Raw genomic sequence first — 22,621 nt, 5'->3', positions numbered from 1 at the left:
TGACTTCAGCGCAAAGAAAATAAACTTAACAAACACACTAATGATCATTAAGTGAGAGTGGCAGTAAGCGTTGTTTCGAGCCAGTATATGAGCTCACTTGGCAGCTTAAACACACTTCACCACCACTTTAATGCCGTCACCTGCTGAGCAGTTGCTGTAGCAACAGTGCGTAAATACCAAACTACCACCTAAAGCAGCACAATCCATAAATCCTGCTTCAAACACGAGCCTGCCTCTCGCTCTTTCTCTCAATCCTTTTTTTTCTTTTTGTCCACATTTCTGCTGTTTGAGCTAAAAGCACCACAGAGAGGAAGCGTCAGCTTGATGCGATCAAACTCACCTGTAAATGAGGAAACTGGAGATCCCAAAAATGATGAGAGCTAAGCCAGAACCCACAGCTACAATACCCAGAACTGGCAGATGACCTGAAAACAGGAGGAAAAACAAGGAATTCACACTCTCATATGTTCAGCAGATGTCCACAATCATATCTTTGAAAATAAAGGAAAAACGCACAGATGTGACTTCCTGAAGTACAGCTGTGGTGCTTTAGAAATCTGTCACCCCACAAACACACAGCCACACTCCCAACGCACAATTAAAACCCTAACAACGATTAATAAGAACACCTGCTGGAAGTCGGTCAGTAAAGTAGCAGCGGGGGGTTTTATTCAGTTTCAGCTTCTCTGTTGTTACTGAAATTAACAACAGGTGCACTAGAGGGGCAACAAGGAGACAACCCCCAAAACAATAATCTTCATCTTGTCTGACTGTTTTTTCACTAGTTTTGCATTTGGCTGGGGTCAGTTCCACTATGGGTAGCACAAGGAGATACCTGGACTCTGCAGAAGTTGCACAGGCAGTCCAACTCCTCTAGGTTCGCACATTAATACGTGCCATTACCAGAAGTTTCGCTGAGTCTTCCAGCACAGTCTGAAGAGCATGGAGGAGATTCCAGGAGACGGGCAGTTACTTTATTAGAGCTGGATGGGCCTGTAGAAGGTAGTTAACCCATCAGCAGGACTGATATCTGCTCATTTGTGCAACAGGAACAAGATGAGCACTGCCGAGCTACAAGAGCTGCATGACCGGTTTGGCACTGGGTCAGTGATGGTCTGGGAGGCTTATCCATGGAGGGACACACAGACAAAAGCCAGGGTTCAGCATATCAGGAGGAAATCCTCAGACTCATTGTCAGCCCCTACATTGGTTCACGGTTCCTGGGCTCACGGTCAGGCATGCAGACCACATACCATTTTTTTTCACTTTTACTTGGGTGTGTTTTTTAATTCTGCTCTCTGTAGGTTGATCATTTTCATTTCCATCAAACAATGTGGCATCCTTTCATTCCTCACACATTACCCCGTATGTATTGCAATTTCTAAAATAAAAACAAATAATACATTCATTTTAAAAGGCCTCTGTTTTGTCTCTTTTGAATAACTACTATTGTTCATTAATAAGACTGAAGTATTTCTATTATCCGATTACTCAATTAATTAATACAATTAATTAATAAAATTGAATACTTGATTACAAATATAATTTATACCTGCAGCCCTGATCCTAACACGAGTAGATGACATTGCTCTTCTAAGGATCTTTGCTATTTCTTCTTGTAAAATGCGCACTGGTCACCCATTGCTCCAACCAACCACCACATGTAAATTCTCAGCTTTATGCAAAAAACCAAACAATTTATGCTTCAATATCCCAGGCAAGACTTGCTTATAAGGGCAGTGGGAACGGGTTCCAAATCTGACAATTTCTCCATGAAAACAACACCACGCCATGAAGCACAGCTTGTAATGTCACTGTTGTTCTCACTTTGCATTTTTTAAACTTAATTAAAGTCCACCCCAACAGTTCAACAGAGAAAAAACAAAACCCATGAGCAGTCTGGTTACTTTTTATTTGTTTCGTTTTCTGATGTGTGTCAGAATACTGCAATTATCAAACTTGTGATTGTACTCTGTTTTCTCTGGCCAATTAATTACAGGTTTCAAACGCTTATAATCATCTCAATTATCTAATTCACTCCAAGCTGAAGTTGTGAAACTCTTAAGTGTTGATATGCTTCTCCAAATTTCTCAACATTCATCATCATTGGTGTTGAAAGTGAGCCTCCATTCATTATCCTGTCTTCACACCACAATGCATTTTAATTGCAGTGTGGTTTTCCTTCTCTGTTTATCATCCCTGATAGAAAAAAAACCCCAAAAAGTGTCACTGCTCAACAAAGACAACTTCCTGCGCTCATATTTCACTGCCTGTCACTCAAGTAAATGCTCCACTTCACCCATTTACTTTATAGACACAAAGAGCTGGGAAGGAACTGAAGAAAAACAAGGCATTTATCACGGTAGCTTTATTTAAAATAGGAACAGCGCATTAGTGCCCTGTAATATCCACCTGATTATCAATTCCATGCTAACCAAGGTCATGAAAAAATATGCTATTAAGCTATTATACTGTGTGTGAACTTTTTATAATTCTTGTCATGAAATTAGTGTCCATTAGAAAGCCTTGTGCTGCTCGTTTGTGACAGGTATAATCACCTGTAGGTAGGTAGAAAGGGGTAAGTGTCTTATTACATTATGACGGGTCATACCATCATTACAGGAGGGGTCATCAGTCGAAAAGACACAGGGGGGGTTGTCCAGCGGTGGGCCACCACTGGGCCAGTGGATCTTCTCTGTCTGGGACCAAATGATGTCTTTGGTGGTTCCATTGTAATATGCAACAACCTGCAAATACAGAGGAAAAAAGTCTTAATTTAAATATGCTCAGATACAGCACCAAATGTTTCTTCTCTTTAGCCTCAAAGTGGTGGATTTAAATTTTAATTAGTCCAATACTTTGGACTGCATGCCATATAAGCATGGTGATGGGCAAAAGTCTCAATTCATAGCTCAAACCTGAAGTCCACAAACCAGTGGGTAACAATGCCATCTATTACATGATATACTGTCTACCATACATATGCATTTGGAGTACCTTAATAAAATGGAAATACTTCATTTGATTACGCCAAAGTCATGCTAATGTTACTTTTTTTTTATAAATCTAACACATAAATCCACTTATTAACAGTGTAGCTTATGTTTTTATGTTAATATTACATATCTTCAAACATTAAGCAACAGAGGACGTTACAAGAACACTTCCACAAACAAATTTTGTTTATACGAGAGTTTCTGTTCAGTGGAAAATAAATATTAGTTAATATTCTGTTTCCCATAATCCACTGATACAATATATAGACAAAATCATTGGACCACCTACACAATGCACCTACAGGAGTTGCTAACCCTTGGGAACCCTGAGACGCTCCAAACACTCAGCTTTTGTGCTGATGTTGCAATTATTGAGCTAGCGGAGGGTTGATGGATTTACACAATATTCTCTTTAACACTTGACATGGCTAAGTGCTTAATTTTATACACCTGTGACAATGCAACTGAAAACAACTGAATCAAAGATGAGGAGAATACCTTTTGTTCATATATGTATCAACAAAAAACTTCTAGCTATGTTCAATTCAGTTACAAAAATCTGCTTCTTATTTTCTTAAAGGGATTTTTCCCCTTGTGCAAAGATGAACATAGATTTTTATATTGTTAAGGTTGAAACCTAAAACTGCTCATGTGATGTTTTCAACAGCCTGCTGGTCAATATGAATCCACCAATTAAAACCCAGGGATAAATGAGACCAGGAAGTCACACTGACAGCCTCTCAGGACCACTGTGAAATTCTAATTGAAGTCATGTGTAGCTAACCCACTTATTCTGCCCTCAGGGAGGAAAAAAACACACTGGAACCGTTCACAGCGGTGTTTGCAGAGCACAACATACAAAAATATTTTCATCGGACTGTTTGGGGGAACTGAGGTTTTATGCATCTTATCATTAGAGAGGTCAAGACCCCAGAATATCTAACAAACAGACCACTTTCCGTGCATGATGTCGAACATTTTATTTCACTGTGTCTAAAGCCAAACATGAGGAAAGGCTGTGGTTTAAAACTGCACATAATGCTGAGAAGAATTTTGGGAAAATGTACAGTAATTAGGGACACATTCAGTAAATTAGTCTCTCGCTGTCTGCAATTTGTTTATAATTTGGTGTCAACATCTCATTTTTTGTTGAAACCTCAGAAGTGTAAATCAAAAGTGTTCAGTAATGGGACTATTTTGTAGGAGGCAAACGTATAAACTTTGAATATTAAATAAAATATGAATTTGTTTTGCATTCACTACAGTATTTCTGCACTAAACTGCTTGTGACTCTTCTCCCAGGCAGTTTATTTAAGGGATAAGCCAATAAAAATTAATCACCATATTAACCACAGTGAAGCTTGCTGCATGCAAAAACACTGCAGTAGAAAGAACGACAAGGTTTATTTAAAAGAATCTGAAAACACTCCCTTTGGTATTATTAGTTCAGTCCCAGCCATAATATGTATATTCAGCAAATCTATCTATCTAGAGAAAGAGATGGTAACTTTAGTATATCAACAAAAACATTTTTGAATTAAAAAGTTCAAATGAAAAGTACAATTAAGAACTTTTGTCATGTGATGACTCCAAATGACACTATTTATAATAATTCAGTACTAAAGCTGTATTTTCGTTACAATAATATCATCTTTTATGAAATTATACAACTAAAATGATGATGTAAAGGATTAAAAATACTTTGAAGAAGCTATAACGCTTTGCTACCTGTGTTTTTTTTCTTTTATCTAATAAAAAAAGTAAACCACTTTGATAATAAATTAAATATAGAAGCCTTAAAAGAATTAGGACAGTTTAAATTTAATCTCGACTTTTTCAGCACCAGAAGAAGACAAATCTGTGCACACCCTATTAAATCCTCTATTTTCCCTACCTTTTACTTTTTTCCATTTGCTAGAAAGTAAACATGGCTAGGGCACCAGCTGATGACACAAGTTTTAATAGTTTGGAGTTTGGAGTTTCCAAGTTTGGAGTGTGTTTTATGCCTTCACTAGAAAGCCAACTGCGTAGCGATATGAAGAAATGAGGGTAGCGGGAGCTGGGGAAGAACATGCAACAAATGTCTCTCCACACCAGTTGGTATGCATCATAAGTCTTTGCTCACTACACTGTGCCAAAAACTGGTTTAACTGAGAAATGAAAGTTTATATTTCTGAAATGGGTTTGTGAGAAAATGATTGTTTGGTAGTGAAACTTATTAAACACTCATCGTCAGCCCAGTTAATTCCTAATAAAACTGTGCCAAATCCCACTGATAACTGTGGCAGCTCTGATACTCTGTGTGCCTCTAGGTGTTTCTGTCATAGAGGTGCCATATGTTGGAAAGCACTTCCTATATCTTTAAATCTTTAAATCTCCCTACTGTGCAAAATGCACAAATTTAGTCCGAGTCTTCACAGAGCCTTGAGGGCTTATCACAGTAAAATCCAATAAGGTGTTGTCACAGATTAACATCTTCATGAGCAGCTAAAATAACTTTCAAAACCCTCAATGAAACTATAAAACCATGACTTACCCCGTACTCCCCTGTCTCCTGGTTGGTCATCGCCCACAGGTCAACGTCAATATTTCTGGCATTTTTTTCATCTGTGGAAACAAGTCCGGTCACACCTGAAAACACGAAGAACGGCCACATTAAGGATTTGACAGTGGATCGCGATCTGTGGTGTTTTAAAACAAGCCAACCATGCACACAGGAGTTTTCATATTTTTCTTTCAAATGCTCATAGACAGCACTTTCTCTAAATTGTTTATAACTAGGAAATAGCATAAGCAACAGTCAGACTAACAGCAATAAATCCTTTGCTGAAAAGTGCACAACAAGTGTGAAAATCCTAACCGTAACCGTGACTTGTGTTTAATATAATAATTGCATGACGGGAACTCCATTTGCAGCTTTTACGCTGAGTATTCTCCTGACCAAAAGCCTTTTGTGTAACCTCTAAACAAAAGAAGTGCATTTGTTGAACCACAGAGGCACCACTGATAGCTTAAAATGGTCCAAATTCAAAATGTTTTAAATCAATGATGTATGAAATAAAAGTAACAGAAATGAAACTGTGACATCGAGGATTCAAAGCTGGGTCTCTGGTACATCAACTAGCCCCACAACAGAAAAATGTGGACTTTGCCAGCTAATCGTCTTGTTTCTTTTAAACGACTGTTGAAAACTCAGTTCTATAGGTTAGCATTTCCTTAATCTTTAATGTTCTTTAACCTAATATGGGACTTTTTTTGCATAGCACTTTTATAAAGTGCTTCACTGTTTGGATAAAGTTATTATTATGGATATTATAATAATGATTTTTTTCATAAGGGTTCAAATATCTGGAAACAAGGACACTGAGTTTTTTAAGATTTTGCTGGAAAATCTACCACACATGAATAGTCCTAATAAAAAACGGAGAATTGCAACACAACTGAAGCACCGTTTGAGTGCCTGCACATAAACTAAAACAAAAAAAAAACCAACAAGAGGAGAAAGATGAGAGCTTTCATCGAATGTTTGGACCCCAAAAACGCTGTTATGTCATCACTTAACAGGCAGACAGGATATTTGAAAAGCTTTTGTGTCCATCAAATTAGGTCAAGTTAAAGCAAAATTCGCTATAACACCAGGAAAGTTTCTATTACATCCTCATCGTGGCCCCTATTTTCTTGCTTTTTTCTCATCATGCTGAGAAAAAGAAGCTGTTGAACTCTTTCATGCCAAAACAACTAAATCCTATTGTTCTGCTTATTTCCATTTGATATGAGTGCAGATCTGGCAGCTGATAAAGTAAACAAGGAAGTGTGTGAGCGGGCACATCAAGCATCAAATGGCTATTAGCAGGAGTGTTGTGTGATAACGGTTCAATTATGCTGTAATTATGATGTTGAAAGGGCACATTTTAATCGCATTCTGGGTTCAACGGTGCTTTACGATAATGTGCAGCTGGTCACTTGGCCTCGCAGCGAGTACTGTTCCCTGTTATCTGAAGTGCAGTAACGGCTTTAGGGTGAAATGAATGGCAGTGTTTAAAGTGGTGGTGGAGACCTAAATCCATACTTTGCATTAGGTCTCATGCATGAACATTCAGGGATAGATGCAAGATCAAACAGCGACAGAAAGGCTCACTGTCGCTGTCTTTTAGTTTCTGAAACCTCTGAAAGACTTGTTGTTACAAATTTACAGAAATGTACTCACCCCAGAACTGGCGGTTTTGTGTCCTCATTGTGATGTTAATGCCGTCATTCTGGGCTCCCCCCTCTGCCAGTGTCTCCTGTAAGGCCATCGCGTATAGTACAAAACCATCATAGAAGCTGCCAGCGATGTAGTCCATCTGCAAGAAGAGACCAAACAGCAGCATGTGGATATTACACTGGGCCCTTTTAAACATTCAATAATACAATAAACATAATTTATCATTAAGTGCTGACAATGACACAGGGCAAATCAATTTTTTTCTGCACAGAATATCTGAAAAAAAAAAAAAAAACATTAAGCAGGTTACGATTCTAATCAGAACTCACAAATATGTTAAAGGTGATAACTTACCAACGACGGCTCCAAGTGCACACCAAAATCCCTCTGAGCTCTGGCATGGAGTTTCTTCTGAAAGTCTTTGTATTCTGGATTATCAGGAGGCCGGTACGTTATGACGAAAACAGACTAGAGGAAGCACAAAGACGGAAATGTTAACAAAGAGTGAAGATAGATATGAGAGATGTATTAAAATATCAAGAGCATTGATGGTGTGCTTAGAATGATCAAAATGTTTTAGATGTGTTTTGCCGTTGTTTGAAGTCATCTTCACTGTGGAAAAATGTAGCATTACATATGCGCTGGGTTACAAGAAGTTAATACATTTTTGCAAAAAAAAAAAAAAAATAGCACAGTGACCATAACAATCACGATCAAATGTGTCAATCATCACTTCTGCTAAGCGCACAATTTGATGTGCTTAATCGGAGACAACATCATCCTTCCACAATGAATGCACTAACCAAGTAGGTCCATAGTATATATCTGAAATGAGACACGAAGACCCTCTTTTAGAACACTTAAAGTCCTAGTTGACTCAATCTAGCTCAATATTCAGCTGTTCATTCCCTGGCTGTAGCAATTTCATCATAGTAAATTAGAAAGAAACACATAATAAATGTAAATGAAAACAGCTTGGCTGTGTAATACCAAAGTGGAGATGTTTGGCCATAATGCACAGCACCAGATTTGGTGACAGTTAACACAGTGGTGGTTGTTTGGGCTTGTTTGTGGCCACAGGACCTGATCCTCTCGCAGTCATTGAGTCGACTTTGAATTCTTCTGTATATCAAAGGATTCTAGCGTCAAATATGAGGACATCTGTCTGACAGCTAAAGCTTGGCACAGACTGAGATATGCAACATGACAATAATCTCAAGCACGTCAGCAGTAGGTTCACAACAGAATGGCTGAATGACTGAAGGTGTTGCAACGACCCAGACTTCAACATGGCTGAAATGCTTTGATCGGATCTTAAGATCTTAGAATATCTCCCCCACAATGTAAGCAAAAGAATAAGTCAACAAGATAAGTGTTTGGTGGTGTGTACTTAGTTACAGTTAGCATTCATAGAGTCCTATGAAAACAGTATATTCATGGTAATAAATGAAGCCCAAAATGAGTGTCACAAAGACACACTTAGCTTGTGTTTCAATGATGCAAGTAACAAAATAAACTGTTTGAGTGTTACCGCCAGTGTTGGGGAGTAACGGAATACATGTACCGCTGTTACGTATTGTGGCGAGCTCAGACAAGGAGGAGACGGAGGTATCGTTTGGTCTTGCTTCTCGTGAGCTAGCCAGGGAGCACAGCCGTTTATTGACATCTGCAGAAGAACACTGCCGCTAGCTAACTGCTCAGCGCGGCAACAGCACAGAAACAACAACACACAGGGCGCCCTCTGACCCCGTTGCAGCCAGAGGGCGTCACCCGTCACTATGGTAACATAAACAAAACATCACAAACAGAACCCTGAACAGCCCTGACCCGCTACATAGCCCCCACCTAAGGGGTCAGTCGTCCCCAACGACCCCATTACCCCACACAAAGTCCTGCAAATGTCCAGGTGCCTTCTTTTGGCGCACCGGCCGGTCTCGACCGGCGGGGGAAAAGTCACTCGGGTCAGAACATGGGGTGCCACCATCATCCCCTGCCCCGGCGTCCGCCGGAGCGAGCGGTCTGTACGGTGAGAGCCTGTCCCAGTGCAACACCACCATGCGCCCCGGGCCCGGCATGCGGATACGGTACACCACTTCTGTTAGCAGCTCCACGACCTCCGCCGGCCCTTGCCAGTGAATGCAGAGTTTGGGGGACACTCCTCTCTTGCGAACCAGGCAGTACACCCAAACCTTGTCGCCAGGCATGAAAACCCCCCCTCGGCACTTGGTGTCGTAGGCTCTTTTCTGTCGTACTCCGGCGCTGGCCTGGGCCTGGCGGGTGTAGTCATGAACCACCTGCAGCCGCTCCCTCAGCCTCCTGTAGTAGTCCATCTCTGGCCCACCATCAATCTCCGGCTCGGGGGGGGACCCGAACACCAGATCCACAGGCATCCGGAGCTCCCGTCCAAACATCAGAGCGGCAGGTGTGCACTGGCTGGACTCCTGCACTGCAGTCCGATACGACCAAAGGACCAGGGGCAGATGTCGGTCCCAATCCCGCTGGTGGCGGCTGGTGAGAATGGCAAGCTGGGTGGCCAGCGTGCGGTTGAAGCGCTCAACCAAGCCATCGCTTTGTGGGTGGAGCAGTGTGGTTCTCGTCTTCTCCACCCCCAGTTGCCGGCAGATCTCCCCGAAGACCTTCAATTCGAAGTTACGCCCCTGGTCACTGTGGAGCTCAGCCGGGACCCCAAAACGGGTGAACATCTCCTCCACCAGCTTCTCGGCCGTCGTCGTTGCGCTCTGGTCCGGCACCGCGTAGGCCTCTGGCCACTTCGTGAAATAGTCCATAGCCACCAACACATACCGGTTCCCTGACTCCGTGACGGGGAAAGGCCCTAGGACGTCCACTCCCACTCTTTCCATTGGGGCCCCCACCAGGTACTGCTGAAGGGGGGTAGTGGAGCGTTGAGTTGGGCCCTTCTGTGCCGTGCAGGTGTCACAGCAGTGCACATGAAGTTCCACATCCCGTCGACAGCCAGGCCAGTAGAACCGTCCCCTGAGGCGGCGGAGAGTTTTGGCATTCCCATAGTGTCCTGCCCCCACCGAGCCGTGGACCAGCTCAAGCACCTGCGACCGCAGCGACCGAGGCACCAACAGCCGCAGGAGATCTCTGCCCTGACCGGGGGCCCGCCATCTCCGGTACAGGAGGCCATCGTGGGTCTTCAGATTGTTGTGCTGGGAGTAGTAGACCTCGAGCTCCTGTCCCGACACCCCCGTCCAGGCGGGGCGTTGCGCCGCCTCCAGCCAGGCCCCCACCTGAACCAACGTCGCATCGGCCTCCTGCTCCTGCTTCAGCTGCTGCGTTGTCAATGGGAGCCACCCCCCTCCGCTGGCTGTGGCCTGAGCAGTAGCCACCCCCAGCACCTCCTGGGCCCGCTCCTCCTGTCGCAGGCAGTAGCGGCACTCGACGGCTACGCAGGGCCGTCTGGAGAGGGCATCAGCGTTGCCATGCTGTCGACCTGCCCGATGCTGGATCTCGAAGTCATAACCCTGAAGGACCTCCAGCCAGCGGGCCACCTGCCCCTCTGGGTGTTTGAAGTTCAGGAGCCAAGTCAGAGATGCATGGTCAGTGCGCAGGAGGAACCGGCAGCCGTGCAGATATGGCTGGAAGTGCCGCACCGCTAGCACTACGGCCAGCAGCTCCCGCCGGGTCACGCAGTGGTTCCTCTCGGCTCGCCCCAAGGCACGACTGAAGTACGCCACCACCCGTTCTCCAGCCTCGTCCTGCTGGGAAAGGACCGCCCTGACTCCTACATTGCTAGCATCAGTGTCCACAATGAAAGGTTGCCGGGCGTCGGGGTAGGCCAGGACTGGGGCTCATGTGAGGGCCTCCTTCAGCTGTGCAAAAGCCGCAGCACAGGCATCCCCCCAGCCAAACAGCTGTCCCTTGTCAGTCAGGCGGTGGAGGGGGCTGGCCATCGTTGCGAACCCCTTGATGAACCGACGGTAGTAGGAGGCTAGGCCCAGGAAGCTCCGCAGTTCCTGGACATTCGAGGGAGTCAGCCAGTCCCGGACCGCAGCCACTTTTGCGGAGTCAGTGGCGACACCTCGAGCGCTGATCACATGGCCCAAGAACGTGGTCTCTCTCACCAACAGCCGGCATTTCGCGGGGTTGAGCCGCAGCCCAGCTCGTCGGATGGCACTCAAGACTTTGCTCAGGTGAGACAGTGCACTGTCGAAGTCGCCACCGTGCACCAGCAGGTTATCCAGGTACACAACGCAGTGGCTACGAGGGATATCCATGAGCTGTCCAATGGTGAATGCAGTCTTAGGCCTTGCGTCGGGGGCTAGCTCCACCTGCCAGTAACCGCTGCGTAGGTCGAGGGAGCTGAACCAACTGGAGCCGGTAACGTAATCTAGGGCCTCGTCGATCCGCGGCAGCGGGTACAAGTCCTTCTTGGTGACTGCATTGAGACGGCGAAAGTCCACGCAGAACCTCGGGCTGCCATCCTTCTTCCCCACATGAACCACGGGTGCCGCCCATGGGCTATTGGACGGCTCGATCACCCCAGCCGCAGCCATCTCACGGATCTTCTCTTCCGCTACCTGCCGTTTGGAGAGGGGCAGCCGGTGTGGGCGCAGACGGATGGGCTGAGCAGAGCCGGTGTCGATGGTGTGCTGGACCAGACTCGTCTGCCTACAGTCTTTGTCACTGGTGGCAAAGATGTCCACATTCTCGTCCAGGAGGCACCTCAACCGCTGGCACTGGTCGACGTTGAGGCCTACGCTGCTGCGCTGCCAAAGGTCATCAACAGCCTCGATGGTCTCGGTCGAAGGAGGTTTGTCAGGCTGAGAGGCTGAGGCTGAGGCGAGTGGAGATGACCCGGAGCCACCGGCATCCGAAATCTGCTGAGCGGCAGCTGCCCGACGCCTGTCTCGTCTGGTCCCCGCTCCCTGCTTTTGGCCGCGCTGGAGGGCAAAAGTCTCTGCACCAAGAGTGATAGCCAGCTTCGCGGTGTCGACGCAGGCCCCCCAGCGGCTCAGCAGATCCAGGCCAATGATGCACTGGTCTTGAATGTCGGCGAGCCAGAAGTCGTGCACCAGCTCTAGATCCTTCACTCGGATCTGCAGCGGTTTCTTCCCCCGCATAACAGTTTTCTCCCCCGTCACTGTCATCAGCTGGGTGTCTGTGGGCAACCAACCCTTCACCAGTGGCCCGGATGTTTCAGGGAACACGACAGGTCGTATCAGGGAAATGGTAGACCCCGTGTCCACCAGGGCCTGGCATGGCTGGTCCTCAACACAGCAGCTCAAGTAGAGTCCCTTGAGGTGCCCAACTCGGCCCACCACTGTGCATCGTCCTTGGAGGGGGGCAGGAAGCTGTAGCGGTGGTCCCCTCGCTACACCGCTCCCTCCTCGTTTCCCTGAGGCTGCGTAGTTCTGGTCTTCGGGGCTGGTGCTGGGCAGTCACGTGCCACGTGGCCAGGCTCATCGCACCGGTAGCAGCGGTCGGTCAGTCGACGAGGACGCGTCCTTGCAGAAAAGCATGCAGGCTAAGCTCCTCACGGGCTGCTGCTGGAAACTCCGGGTAGACACGACGAGCATACAGCAACACGTCTGCTGCAAAGGTGCCCAGGCTCTCCCCCGGTCGACGGCTCCGGTTGGTCAGCTGCTCTCTGCTCTGATCAGTGGAGTGCTGCTGCCCGAATCGCCTCTCGAGTGCCGCGGTGAGGGCCTGGAGCTCATGCTGCTCTGCCGGGGCTAGGTCAAGGAGTATCTGCAGTGCATCTCCCTCTAATGCTAGCGCTAGGTGTGTAGCAGTCTCCTCTTCGCTCCAGCCACTATGTCTGGCGGCCAGCCGCACTTGTGAGAGGTAGGGCTCTAGCAGGGTTAGCCCGTTGTATTTCGGTATTTCGGGGCAACCGTGGCTCAGGGGGTTGGGAAGCGTATCTGTAACCGGAAGGTCGCCGGTTCGATCCCCGGGCTCTCTGTCCTGGTTGTTGTGTCCTTGGGCAAGACACTTTACCCTACCGCCTACTGGTGTTGGCCAGAGGGGCCGATGGCGCGATATGGCAGCCTCGCCTCTGTCAGTCTACCCCAGGGCAGCTGTGGCTACAACCGTAGCTTGCCTCCACCAGTGTGTGAATGCGAGAGTGAATGAATAGTGGCATTGTAAAGTGCTTTGGGTGCCTTGAAAAGCGCTATATAAATCCAATCCATTATTATTATTATTATTATTACATTAACTGACGTGGTAGGCATGACTGCACTGCAGCCGTTTATTGACATCTGCAGAAGAACACTGCCGCTAGCTAACTGCTCAGCGCGGCAACAGCACAGCAACAACAACACACAGGGCGCCCTCTGACCCCGGAAGGACACACCGTCACAGCCAGAGGGCGTCACTATGGTAACATAAACAAAACATCACAAACAGAACCCCGAATAGCCCTGACCCGCTACAGTATTTAAAATACAAAATATGAGTAACTGTATTCCGTTACAGTTACCGTTTAAAAAGGTGGTATTTAGAATACAGTTACTTTGTTAGAATAAATGGATTACACTGCGGTATTTTCCTGTTTCATTTTGTCGCGGGTCAGGACTGTTTGGGTTTTGTTTGACAGCTATGTTCTGTTGTTCCAGGCGGCAGCGTTACAGTTGCCATGGTTACAGGGTGACGCGCGCTCCCTCTGCGACTGTATGTTTCCTGGGTGAGAGAGCGCCTTTTTGTTGTTGTTGTTGTGCTAAGCTAATAGGCAGAATGCTACAGGCATAGCCCTAAAGAATGTAGCATCATGGGCAGTGTAGTCCGTGCTGCAGGGAGAATGGACTGCTATACCCGTTATGTGTCTGTGAGCGGGAGGAGGGAGAAAAAGGAGAGTGGAAAAGTACGAGTTGTCATCGAGCAGAAACGGAAGCTGGAAGCATGTAAATATAATAATAACCACTGCAGCCACAAAGAGTGCCTGACGAGCCCAGTTGTAAGTAAGCTATTAAGACTCGACTGTACGCTGTGTTCGTGTTTTCCTCCGAAACAATAAGTCCCGTTGGAGCAGCCTTTCAAATCCTCTCTCTGTCTCTTGCTAGCAAAGTTGACCCAGACAACAAAGTAAAGCTAGTTTTCAGCTACGAGCCCGACACAAACCCACCGTATCAGTCAGAGGTCCCTTTACTACGGTTTGGAGTCGCGGACCTTCAGTAATAGTAATAAATCACATTCATGTAGTTGTAAACAGCATGATAATATATTAAGGAATCCAAAGTATTCAGAATACGTTACTCCCATTGAGTAACGTAACGGAATATGTTACAAAATACCTTTTGGGGCATGTATTCTGTAATCTGTAGTGGAATACATTTTAAAAGTAATCTTCCCAACACTGGTTACCGCTATCATTGTGCCCTCTGTTAAGTACTGATTTCAGGTATGTGCCATATGATATCATATGATCCGCAATAATACTGGCATAAATTTCTCCGTGACAGACAAACGTAATACCACAACATCAACGACATAGAAATGTCATGACCTTACTCTCCCTAGCACACCCAGACAACAGCTTGAGAAGCCCAGTCGTATCTGACAACGAGAGCTACGAGTCAGCCAACAACTAAACAAGAAGGGAGCTACTTCAACAACCTCCAACAAAACACAAAGACTTGCAAAATATTCAAGAAACGGTTATCGCTGTTTTAAAACAAGGTACCAACTTAAACATCAAATATAATGAAATACATGTATGCTTATTATACATAGTTATTTATTTGTATTAAGCAACTAACAAAAATTTAAAAGGCCTGTTTTTCATCCATCCACCCATTTTCAACCTAGACTCCAACATAACTGAACTACTCACCTCACACCTCTGTCAGCAACTCATCCCTCACTCTGGTGACTAATTCACACTTTATTCAGTAAAAAGCAGGTCTTAAAATAAAGCAGCTGCTTAGACAAAACCCTCTCCAGTGTGGAATATGTGTTTCTAAAAAAAAGAAAAACACTATTGGTCTTATAATTCGTCGCGCAATTACAAATACAGCCTGACAGAGTGTGTTGTTACTTCTTTAATGACTTCGAAAATTGGTTCAATACAAACTGCTCTGCAGGCACAAGTGCTGAGAGAGACCTTTAGTCTAGCAATCAAATTTTGACCCAGACGTTTCAGTGCAAATATTTACCTTTACTGACCTTTCATTCTGTCGATACACTAGTCACCAAAACAAGTTTTTCGCAAAAAAACAAGTTCTTTTTTTTGCTCTTATCTGGAAATTCTACAGCTTGGTTTTCATGTTACAACAGTTACTGGAGACCTACCACAAACTTCCACAAGCAATTATTGCTGTGAAGGACGCATATTGCGATAATGAGACCTGTTACGGCATGCAGACAAATTAACACCTTTCATGATGAAAAATATCAGATCCAAAAATGTGGCTTTACAGCTCAGAAGGTTAGAAGAAGTTCAGATTCAGATGAACAGATAGAGACACAGAGTGTTTATCAGTTCATGGTTTCAACATTGCAAAACAAGCACTTCCTTTCATTATTAAATCTTCTCTGCGATCTTAAAATTGCTTCCTTCTTGAAATAAATCCAACCCCTGTGGACAGGTATACAGTTTAAATACCTTATTATTTGTTAGGATAAAATCTATACTTTTGCAATATTAATTATTTTGTTAAAACCCCTTGAATTAAAAAAAAAAAAAAGTTGAAAAACTGTCAAAAAACCGTGCTGTAACATAAGTTTTACAAGACTGTACAAGAACATTTTCCAGCTATTCAAAGTTAATGTTTTATCTTATTATTGGGAATTTAGGCAAATATATGCTGTACATTATGTCTTAATCCACTATTTATTATGCAAGATTTATTTTACAAAGGCTACTCTGCTTCAAAACTACTGAAAATGCTTCATTAAGAGAATTAGGGGGAGCCAGTGTGACATTTAGGGGGATAAATTAGTCAACTGACACATTTGTGACTACTTTCTTATTTCTCAGTGCACTCATTTATAGGGCTAAAAGGCCTCCTGTAAAAACACATCCCCCGATTCATTAATGTCAAGAATTTCCCTCTTTAAAGTGGTCAAAGTGTAACAATTTGTGTCATCTGAGACTGAAGAGACCAAATTGGTTCAACTTTGTAAGATGAACCAATCTTACCAGCTTGTAAGAGTTTATTCAAGTCTTTCATCTACATGTCTGTCATTACCATAAAAGCTTCACATCTTTTTAATTTCCACAGCCATGTTGAGTTTACTCAGCCCAATGGACACAGTAACTGAAACATGGTAATGCCACTCAATTAAGCGAGATTACCATTTCCCATGCCAAATGGCGGTCTTGTGTGATTTCCAATAGCAAAGCAAGTGAAACAGTGATTGCCGCATCTAATAAGTCCAATCATAAAAAGGTATGTGTTCATTTTACCTTAAAAACCTTGATGGGATCAGCCCAGTCAGCTTTCTGCCACGGTTTGCGATCTGCCAAGATCTCAGCAAACACATCCAGATAGAAGATAGCATAGTTTTCTGGGTCCTGGATATCATTCTGAAACTGTTCCATGATGGTCATAAACGTCTCCAAGGGCCCACAGATGTACACGACTGTGAATAGAAAAGCATCAACCAATCACTTTTTAATTTTTTTCAAAACATACCAAAAAAGTCCATCTTGTGCTGGGTTCAGATCATATTTTAGCAGATCCAGGTCTGGTGTTAGATAAATGATCACTCATATCATGTCATTTTTAACACCACTTAGATTACTTAGATCAGGGGTGTCCAACTCCAGACCTCAAGGGTCGATGTCCTGCAGGTTTTAGACATGTCCTTGAGCCAACACAGCTGATTTAAATGGCGAAATTACCTCATCAACATGTCTTGTAGGCTGTATCCCAATTCAGGGTCTGCAGCCTTAAAGGCCGCATTTCAAGGCTGATTACGTCACAGCGGCGCACCGAAGGCTGTCCCAATTCAAAGGCTGCTCAAAATGCAGCCCTGAAATGCGTCCTTCATTTCCCTGAATTTTAAGGCTGTGGCAGTGTAGACTTTGTGGTCCCATATATCCCACAATTCATAGCGCGGCAGTCGGTGTGGAGAATTCTGCCGCAGACGGCAGAAGCGGAGCGGCCGAAGAGTAAACTGTGAAAAGTAAGTACTGAATATTATGTCACTTATTTATGTGCAAATGTTTAATAATGAGGAACATTAAAACATTACTGTTGGCCACATGTCGGCAAAGTTATGTGACATTAGTGACGTTTGTACTAACTTGGTTTTAAAGCCTTTAAATATACGCCGTTCAATAGCTGAGCTTAATCTTACAGAGAATGATCAAAGCTCATGTAGAAACAAACAAATGAACAAAAGATTTTCTCCTTCATTTCTGTCAAACAAAGCTGTATGACACGTTTCCAGCTGTTAGTATCATGGTTGCTAGGCAACCTGGGCAGCGCAATGGAGGCTAGACCTTCCCATTTCACAAGCCTCGCACTTCCGGCCTTAGCGGTCTTTGAGTACGCAGCCCTTGAGGATCGTTGAGGCTGCGTACTTTAAGGCTGCAGACCCTGAATTGGGATACAGCCGTAGTTCTCCAGAGGCCTGGTAATGAACTAATCATTGGATTCAGGTGTGATATCCCAGGTGATCACCCAGGGTGATATCTAAAACCTGCAGGACACTGGCCCTTGAGGCCTGGAGTTGGACACCCCTGACTTAGACTGTCTGTTAGCATATCTCTCACTTACCTAGTGCTATATGCACTATGGAAATAAATGTTCTAACATGCTAAACTTTTTTGTCGGCATTGCAGAAGGTGGATTTTGTCTTCAACTACGGTACCAAGCAAAGGCCACCCCTCATTTCTTTACATTTTAAATGGTGAAATAATTGCACCAATTTCTGAGAAATCTGCAAACATAAATGGAAATACAGTTTAAAGGCACTGGACTGCCACTGATGCTAGTCCAGTTCTTTAGACTTGGTACACCTAAACCTTTTTTTCCCTGTTTCCCATTCTTAAGAAACAGCAACTTTTACACTGAGATTATTCAGATGAGGTTTCAGTGAACAGTAGAAGGATCAGCTAAAGAGCCAGTCATCTCAGGTCATGTATCAGGTCTTTGCTGGCTTTTTCCTGTTTTGTTTTTGTTTTTTGTTTTTTTGGGGGGTGGGGTGGGGTTGTAAGCACATGACTTCCAGATACGGTTTATCTTGTGTCCTCCACTGGTCCAGTTTTTTCAAATCTCTTAAGTACATGTTAGATGGCATTCTGAGATACCCTAAGTATTCAGCTAACAGCTTTTTTCTTATGTCTGTAAAACCTATCTTTGGCTTTTTTTTAGTAGATTCACCTAAAGAAAATTTTGTACAGGCTGTTAGTGCCTAAATATACAATTTACAATGGGTTCTTTGTAAGTTGTTATACAGTATGTAGACACAACGCTGGACCATCCCTTGAGTTAGGTGCTTTTTATGCTTGAATGAACAGTGTTAAGTGGCTTAACAAACAAACAAAAAAAGGTTCCTCTAAAACTCGTCAGGACTGGATAAAAAAATGAGTGAAAAAACAGCCAGTGACAAATGACATACTTGGAAAGACCTTCAGAAAGCCTGGAGAACTACTGTTCAACACCACTTTAGGGTGGGACATCAGCTCACAGCAATATTAGGGGAAACACACTGACATTTACTTTACTTGCATTTTTTTAACACTTACTGAATGTTCATGCTTTCAGATGCTGCTAGACATTCATATCAGCACATTTCCTGTGGCTTTGATTAAACATGTATACGGTTCCTTGAAATCTAATTGATCTCTGTTTGCTATCATTGTGACAACACCAATAATCTCTATTAAAACCAGAGCAGTGTGACACATTTTCCACAGTTTCTTGTGGTTTCACATATTGAAATGAACAGCACAGTCTAAGTAGTGGGTAATACACTTCGACAGCTGGCGTTTATTTCAACTTTTGCAATGCCTGATTCTAATAAATGTCAGGCTACAACAAAATGGTCTGTAGCAGGAAAGAAAAAAAATACACAAGCAAGCCAAGATGGAGAGAAAAGCTGTACAAAGATTGGGGTGGATATTAGTTCAGAGGACCTCGAACAGTGGAAACAAGTGAAGAAAGAAGAATACTGGACTAAATATTATAAATATTTCAAGGGTACTGGAGATAAAAAAGTATATTTGGCAATACACAAACTATAATCCGAGAGCTTTACATAAATAAAACTGTCAAAATATTTACTAGAATCAGAAATGGTTTTAAAAAAAGAAAAAGCAAACAAAATTACAACTCACCCATTCAGTCCCAAGTTTTAGATCAAGATTCAACAAAGGGAACATTTCCCTTGGTTTTGTGGTTTAACCTGATGTTTCCAGACATTTCCAGGTCTCTGAGCCAACTGAGTTAAAAATGGTCCAAATCCATTAAATTCTAATAAAATGATTGGTGCAGCTAATCTCCAGGTGTGACGATTAACTTTAACATCTGGGAATCGATGAAAAAAAGGATTTTACAAGATTTAGATTAGTAAGAAGTTATTTATCTAGGTAAAGATATTCTGGCCATAGATTTGATTATTGCAAAAAAAAAGCAGTTTATGAAACCTACACTTTTAATGTTTGTAAATTAAACCATTAACCAAAAACAGAATTACATAAAACGCATAAGACACTGCACCAGGAACACAAACATAATAAAATGTCTAAAACACAAATTAATGTGTCCAGTTCTGACAGTACTCACTCTAAGCTTACCTTTAAACTATTCAGTTGATCAGAGACTTGAAAACTTTTTTTCCAGGTTCTGGCAGTGTCTCTACCTATTACCTTCACCCTGCCACCTACACCCTCCTGCTGTTGAGTCATTTTTTTAACCCCTACTAATGCATTTTTTTCCATTAGTAGGCTGCCAACTAACAGACATTTCCTCATGTTTTAGAGCTGCTGCTGCTTCAACCTCAACCCTCAGCTCTTCCAGCTTGGGTCACCATGCCAGGTAGCTCTGTTGTCTGCTGGACCGATCCCAAAATAAACACGTTACACAGCCAGAGGGAAAATGTCCTCTTGTGTTGCAGAAGTCACTGTGTTTACAGAGGGTTATAGAAAAGTACCTAAAAGTGACTCTAAAGATTGTTTTTAAACCAAAATCTTGATTTAAATTCTGTTTTGTTCTTTTAAAGATGGCTTCATGATTTATATAATCGCGTTTCAGTTTTAACTCTAACAGAAAGGTTGTGTTTTCAGTGCTCTGTGTTTTCTTTTTTTGAAGCATTACTAAGCATTGCAAAATAGAACATTTGCTATTGTGTCAGGATCTTCTGTGTTTTTACAAATTGGCATGCGCCACCTATCCTGCAGCGTTCTGTTTTGTTCATGCACATATTTTGACACTGACCCAGATCTAAACAAACAATTGTCAGTATTTTCTCTTACTGAAATAACACATACAGTAACGCATGTATTTGTGGCGGGTGTTCGTACGAACTCCTTCCTATTCTCTTTACTCTCCAAACAACGCTGTTTCAAGATAATGATGCTCATTTTAAAAATAGGCTTAAAGCAAAAAACATCTCTTTAGGAAAACACAGAAAATGTGATGTTTATGGTGTTTCAGTCTTAAGAATAATATGCAGAAACTGAGCATAATGCCACAATTATTGAGAGCACAGTTAACACTTGTTAATGATACATTATGTAATGATTTGTATGACTATAATTAATTTTGGTAACTTTCAGAATTAGCTATTAAATATACTTATGCTGTGGGGTCCATGTGACTCATAAAATTCACATCACATAGCAAAGTTTTCACAGGAAACGACAAATGTAATATTATACAAAAACATGGGATATTTCATCATTTAGTCTTTTTCTACTCTTCTTTATTAAAACATGATGTGATGGATCCTTAAAGACTAGACATATTAGTGCTTTAATGAGAGCAGCTGCTGTGTCTGCTACCCAATGTTAATATACGTTGTTTTAAATTTCACTTTAAAAAAGTGCTTTAAAAGAGCTTTAAAAAAGGGAACCAACATCTCCATTCTATATATATCTTTAAATGCTACAATAATGATTGTGTTAATTTATAGGTCAGTGGGTGAATGTTACTAACTAAAATAGAAACTACAACTACATTTGGGGAAACATTTTAGTTAACTGAAATACAATTTTTAAAAAGTAAGGTTTAGCAGAGAAAAATAACTGAACAAACTAACTAGAAAAAAATTAAAATACAGGGAAAATGTCCTTAATTTAAGTCTTTTTATGGTCAAATTTGGGAATGCAATCTGCTTAATTAAGTTGTGAAAACTATAAACTATGTGAAACTTAAATCAGAATAAAATGCATTAAATTTTTCTTTAGTATTTTATTTTGTGATCTTCATTTGACCAAATCACTTCTGCAAGGCGAATATAAGCAAAATTGTGTAAATGCACAGTTTGTCCAGCAGAGCGGCTCCACCTGCTGCATGAGTAACATCACATTTAACAACTACGTCTTTATGTTATTTTTAAAACTATATTGCTCGAAGATCAATAATAAGTGATTTTCTGTTTTTAGGTATAATTCTGACATAACCACGGTGTAAGGCATAAATTTCAGACCCAACCGCAGAAGCCGATGTCTGGGAGTCGATGGGGAAGTGGACTCCAGCTTAGCATGTGCAGCTTGTTATCAACCAGTGTTTTGTTAGTTGAGTGCTGACTTCATGTTCACCAAAAAACATCCCCCATTTTTTTCTACCCTTATTACAGCTGTCCTACGATCCATTTTATCTCATTAAATTACCGTATCCGGTTTTCCTACCTAAATTATGAAACCTGTAATGTTTGGTTTATGTTTCAATCTAAATAATACAAAATAACAGATAAGGCTGAAAACTGTTCAACAGCACCACAAACTGAAACCCCGACAATTATTGTGTGTTGTAATTTGACTGCATTAGTTTAGGTGTATTTCATAAACAGGCAACAGGTTGCTGATTAAGACTTCAGTGAGTCGTAATTTGAGATGATGTTCTGTTGTTTTCTTTGCTCACTGAAAGGTGTAATGTCATACAGCTGTTATTTCTGGATCCATAACAAACCATTTTATGTCGGGGATTTATAAAAGACAGCACAAGACTGCTGTGCATACTATTATATTTTTATTTATTTTAAATTCTTATATTTTACTGCAGGTTTATCGTAGCTCTGTAGTGTGTATATTTCTCTAAAAAGGAGTTTAAAAAGTTAAAATATGAAAGATCCACCACTATGTAGATGTCAGTTATAGAAACCCCTTGCATTTTTATACCTCTTGCAACAAAATAAGAGAAATTATAACATATGACTTTATTGACTTAGATTCTAAATCACACTATGTTTTGTTTCAGTCTGTTTCGGGGCTATTTCCCTGTTTTGGTTGCTTCATAGGTAATCACATGCAAATGCATGAACAGAAAGAAAGCCAAGAATTGCA

General features: G+C 42.6%; 1 protein-coding gene across 1 annotated transcript in view; it reads right to left on the bottom strand.

Moving 5' to 3' along the window:
* Positions 1-22,621, bottom strand: part of LOC120714624 (atrial natriuretic peptide receptor 2) — a 96,806-nt gene that overhangs the window by 63,791 nt on the left and 10,394 nt on the right. Inside the window, exons 2-7 of the mRNA XM_040000955.1 lie at positions 16,574-16,749; positions 7,555-7,668; positions 7,204-7,339; positions 5,533-5,627; positions 2,612-2,747; positions 341-425 (exon numbers count right to left, since the gene is read on the bottom strand). Coding sequence (XP_039856889.1) covers positions 341-425; positions 2,612-2,747; positions 5,533-5,627; positions 7,204-7,339; positions 7,555-7,668; positions 16,574-16,749 — 742 coding nt within the window. The remainder of the gene's footprint in view (positions 1-340; positions 426-2,611; positions 2,748-5,532; positions 5,628-7,203; positions 7,340-7,554; positions 7,669-16,573; positions 16,750-22,621) is intronic.

The sequence above is a fragment of the Simochromis diagramma genome, unplaced genomic scaffold (genome assembly GCF_900408965.1).
Source record: "Simochromis diagramma unplaced genomic scaffold, fSimDia1.1 OVJJ01000596.1, whole genome shotgun sequence".
Lineage (NCBI taxonomy): Eukaryota > Metazoa > Chordata > Actinopteri > Cichliformes > Cichlidae > Simochromis > Simochromis diagramma.
Note: the sequence above shows the minus strand (reverse complement) of the source record. Positions and strands in the feature narration are given on the sequence as shown.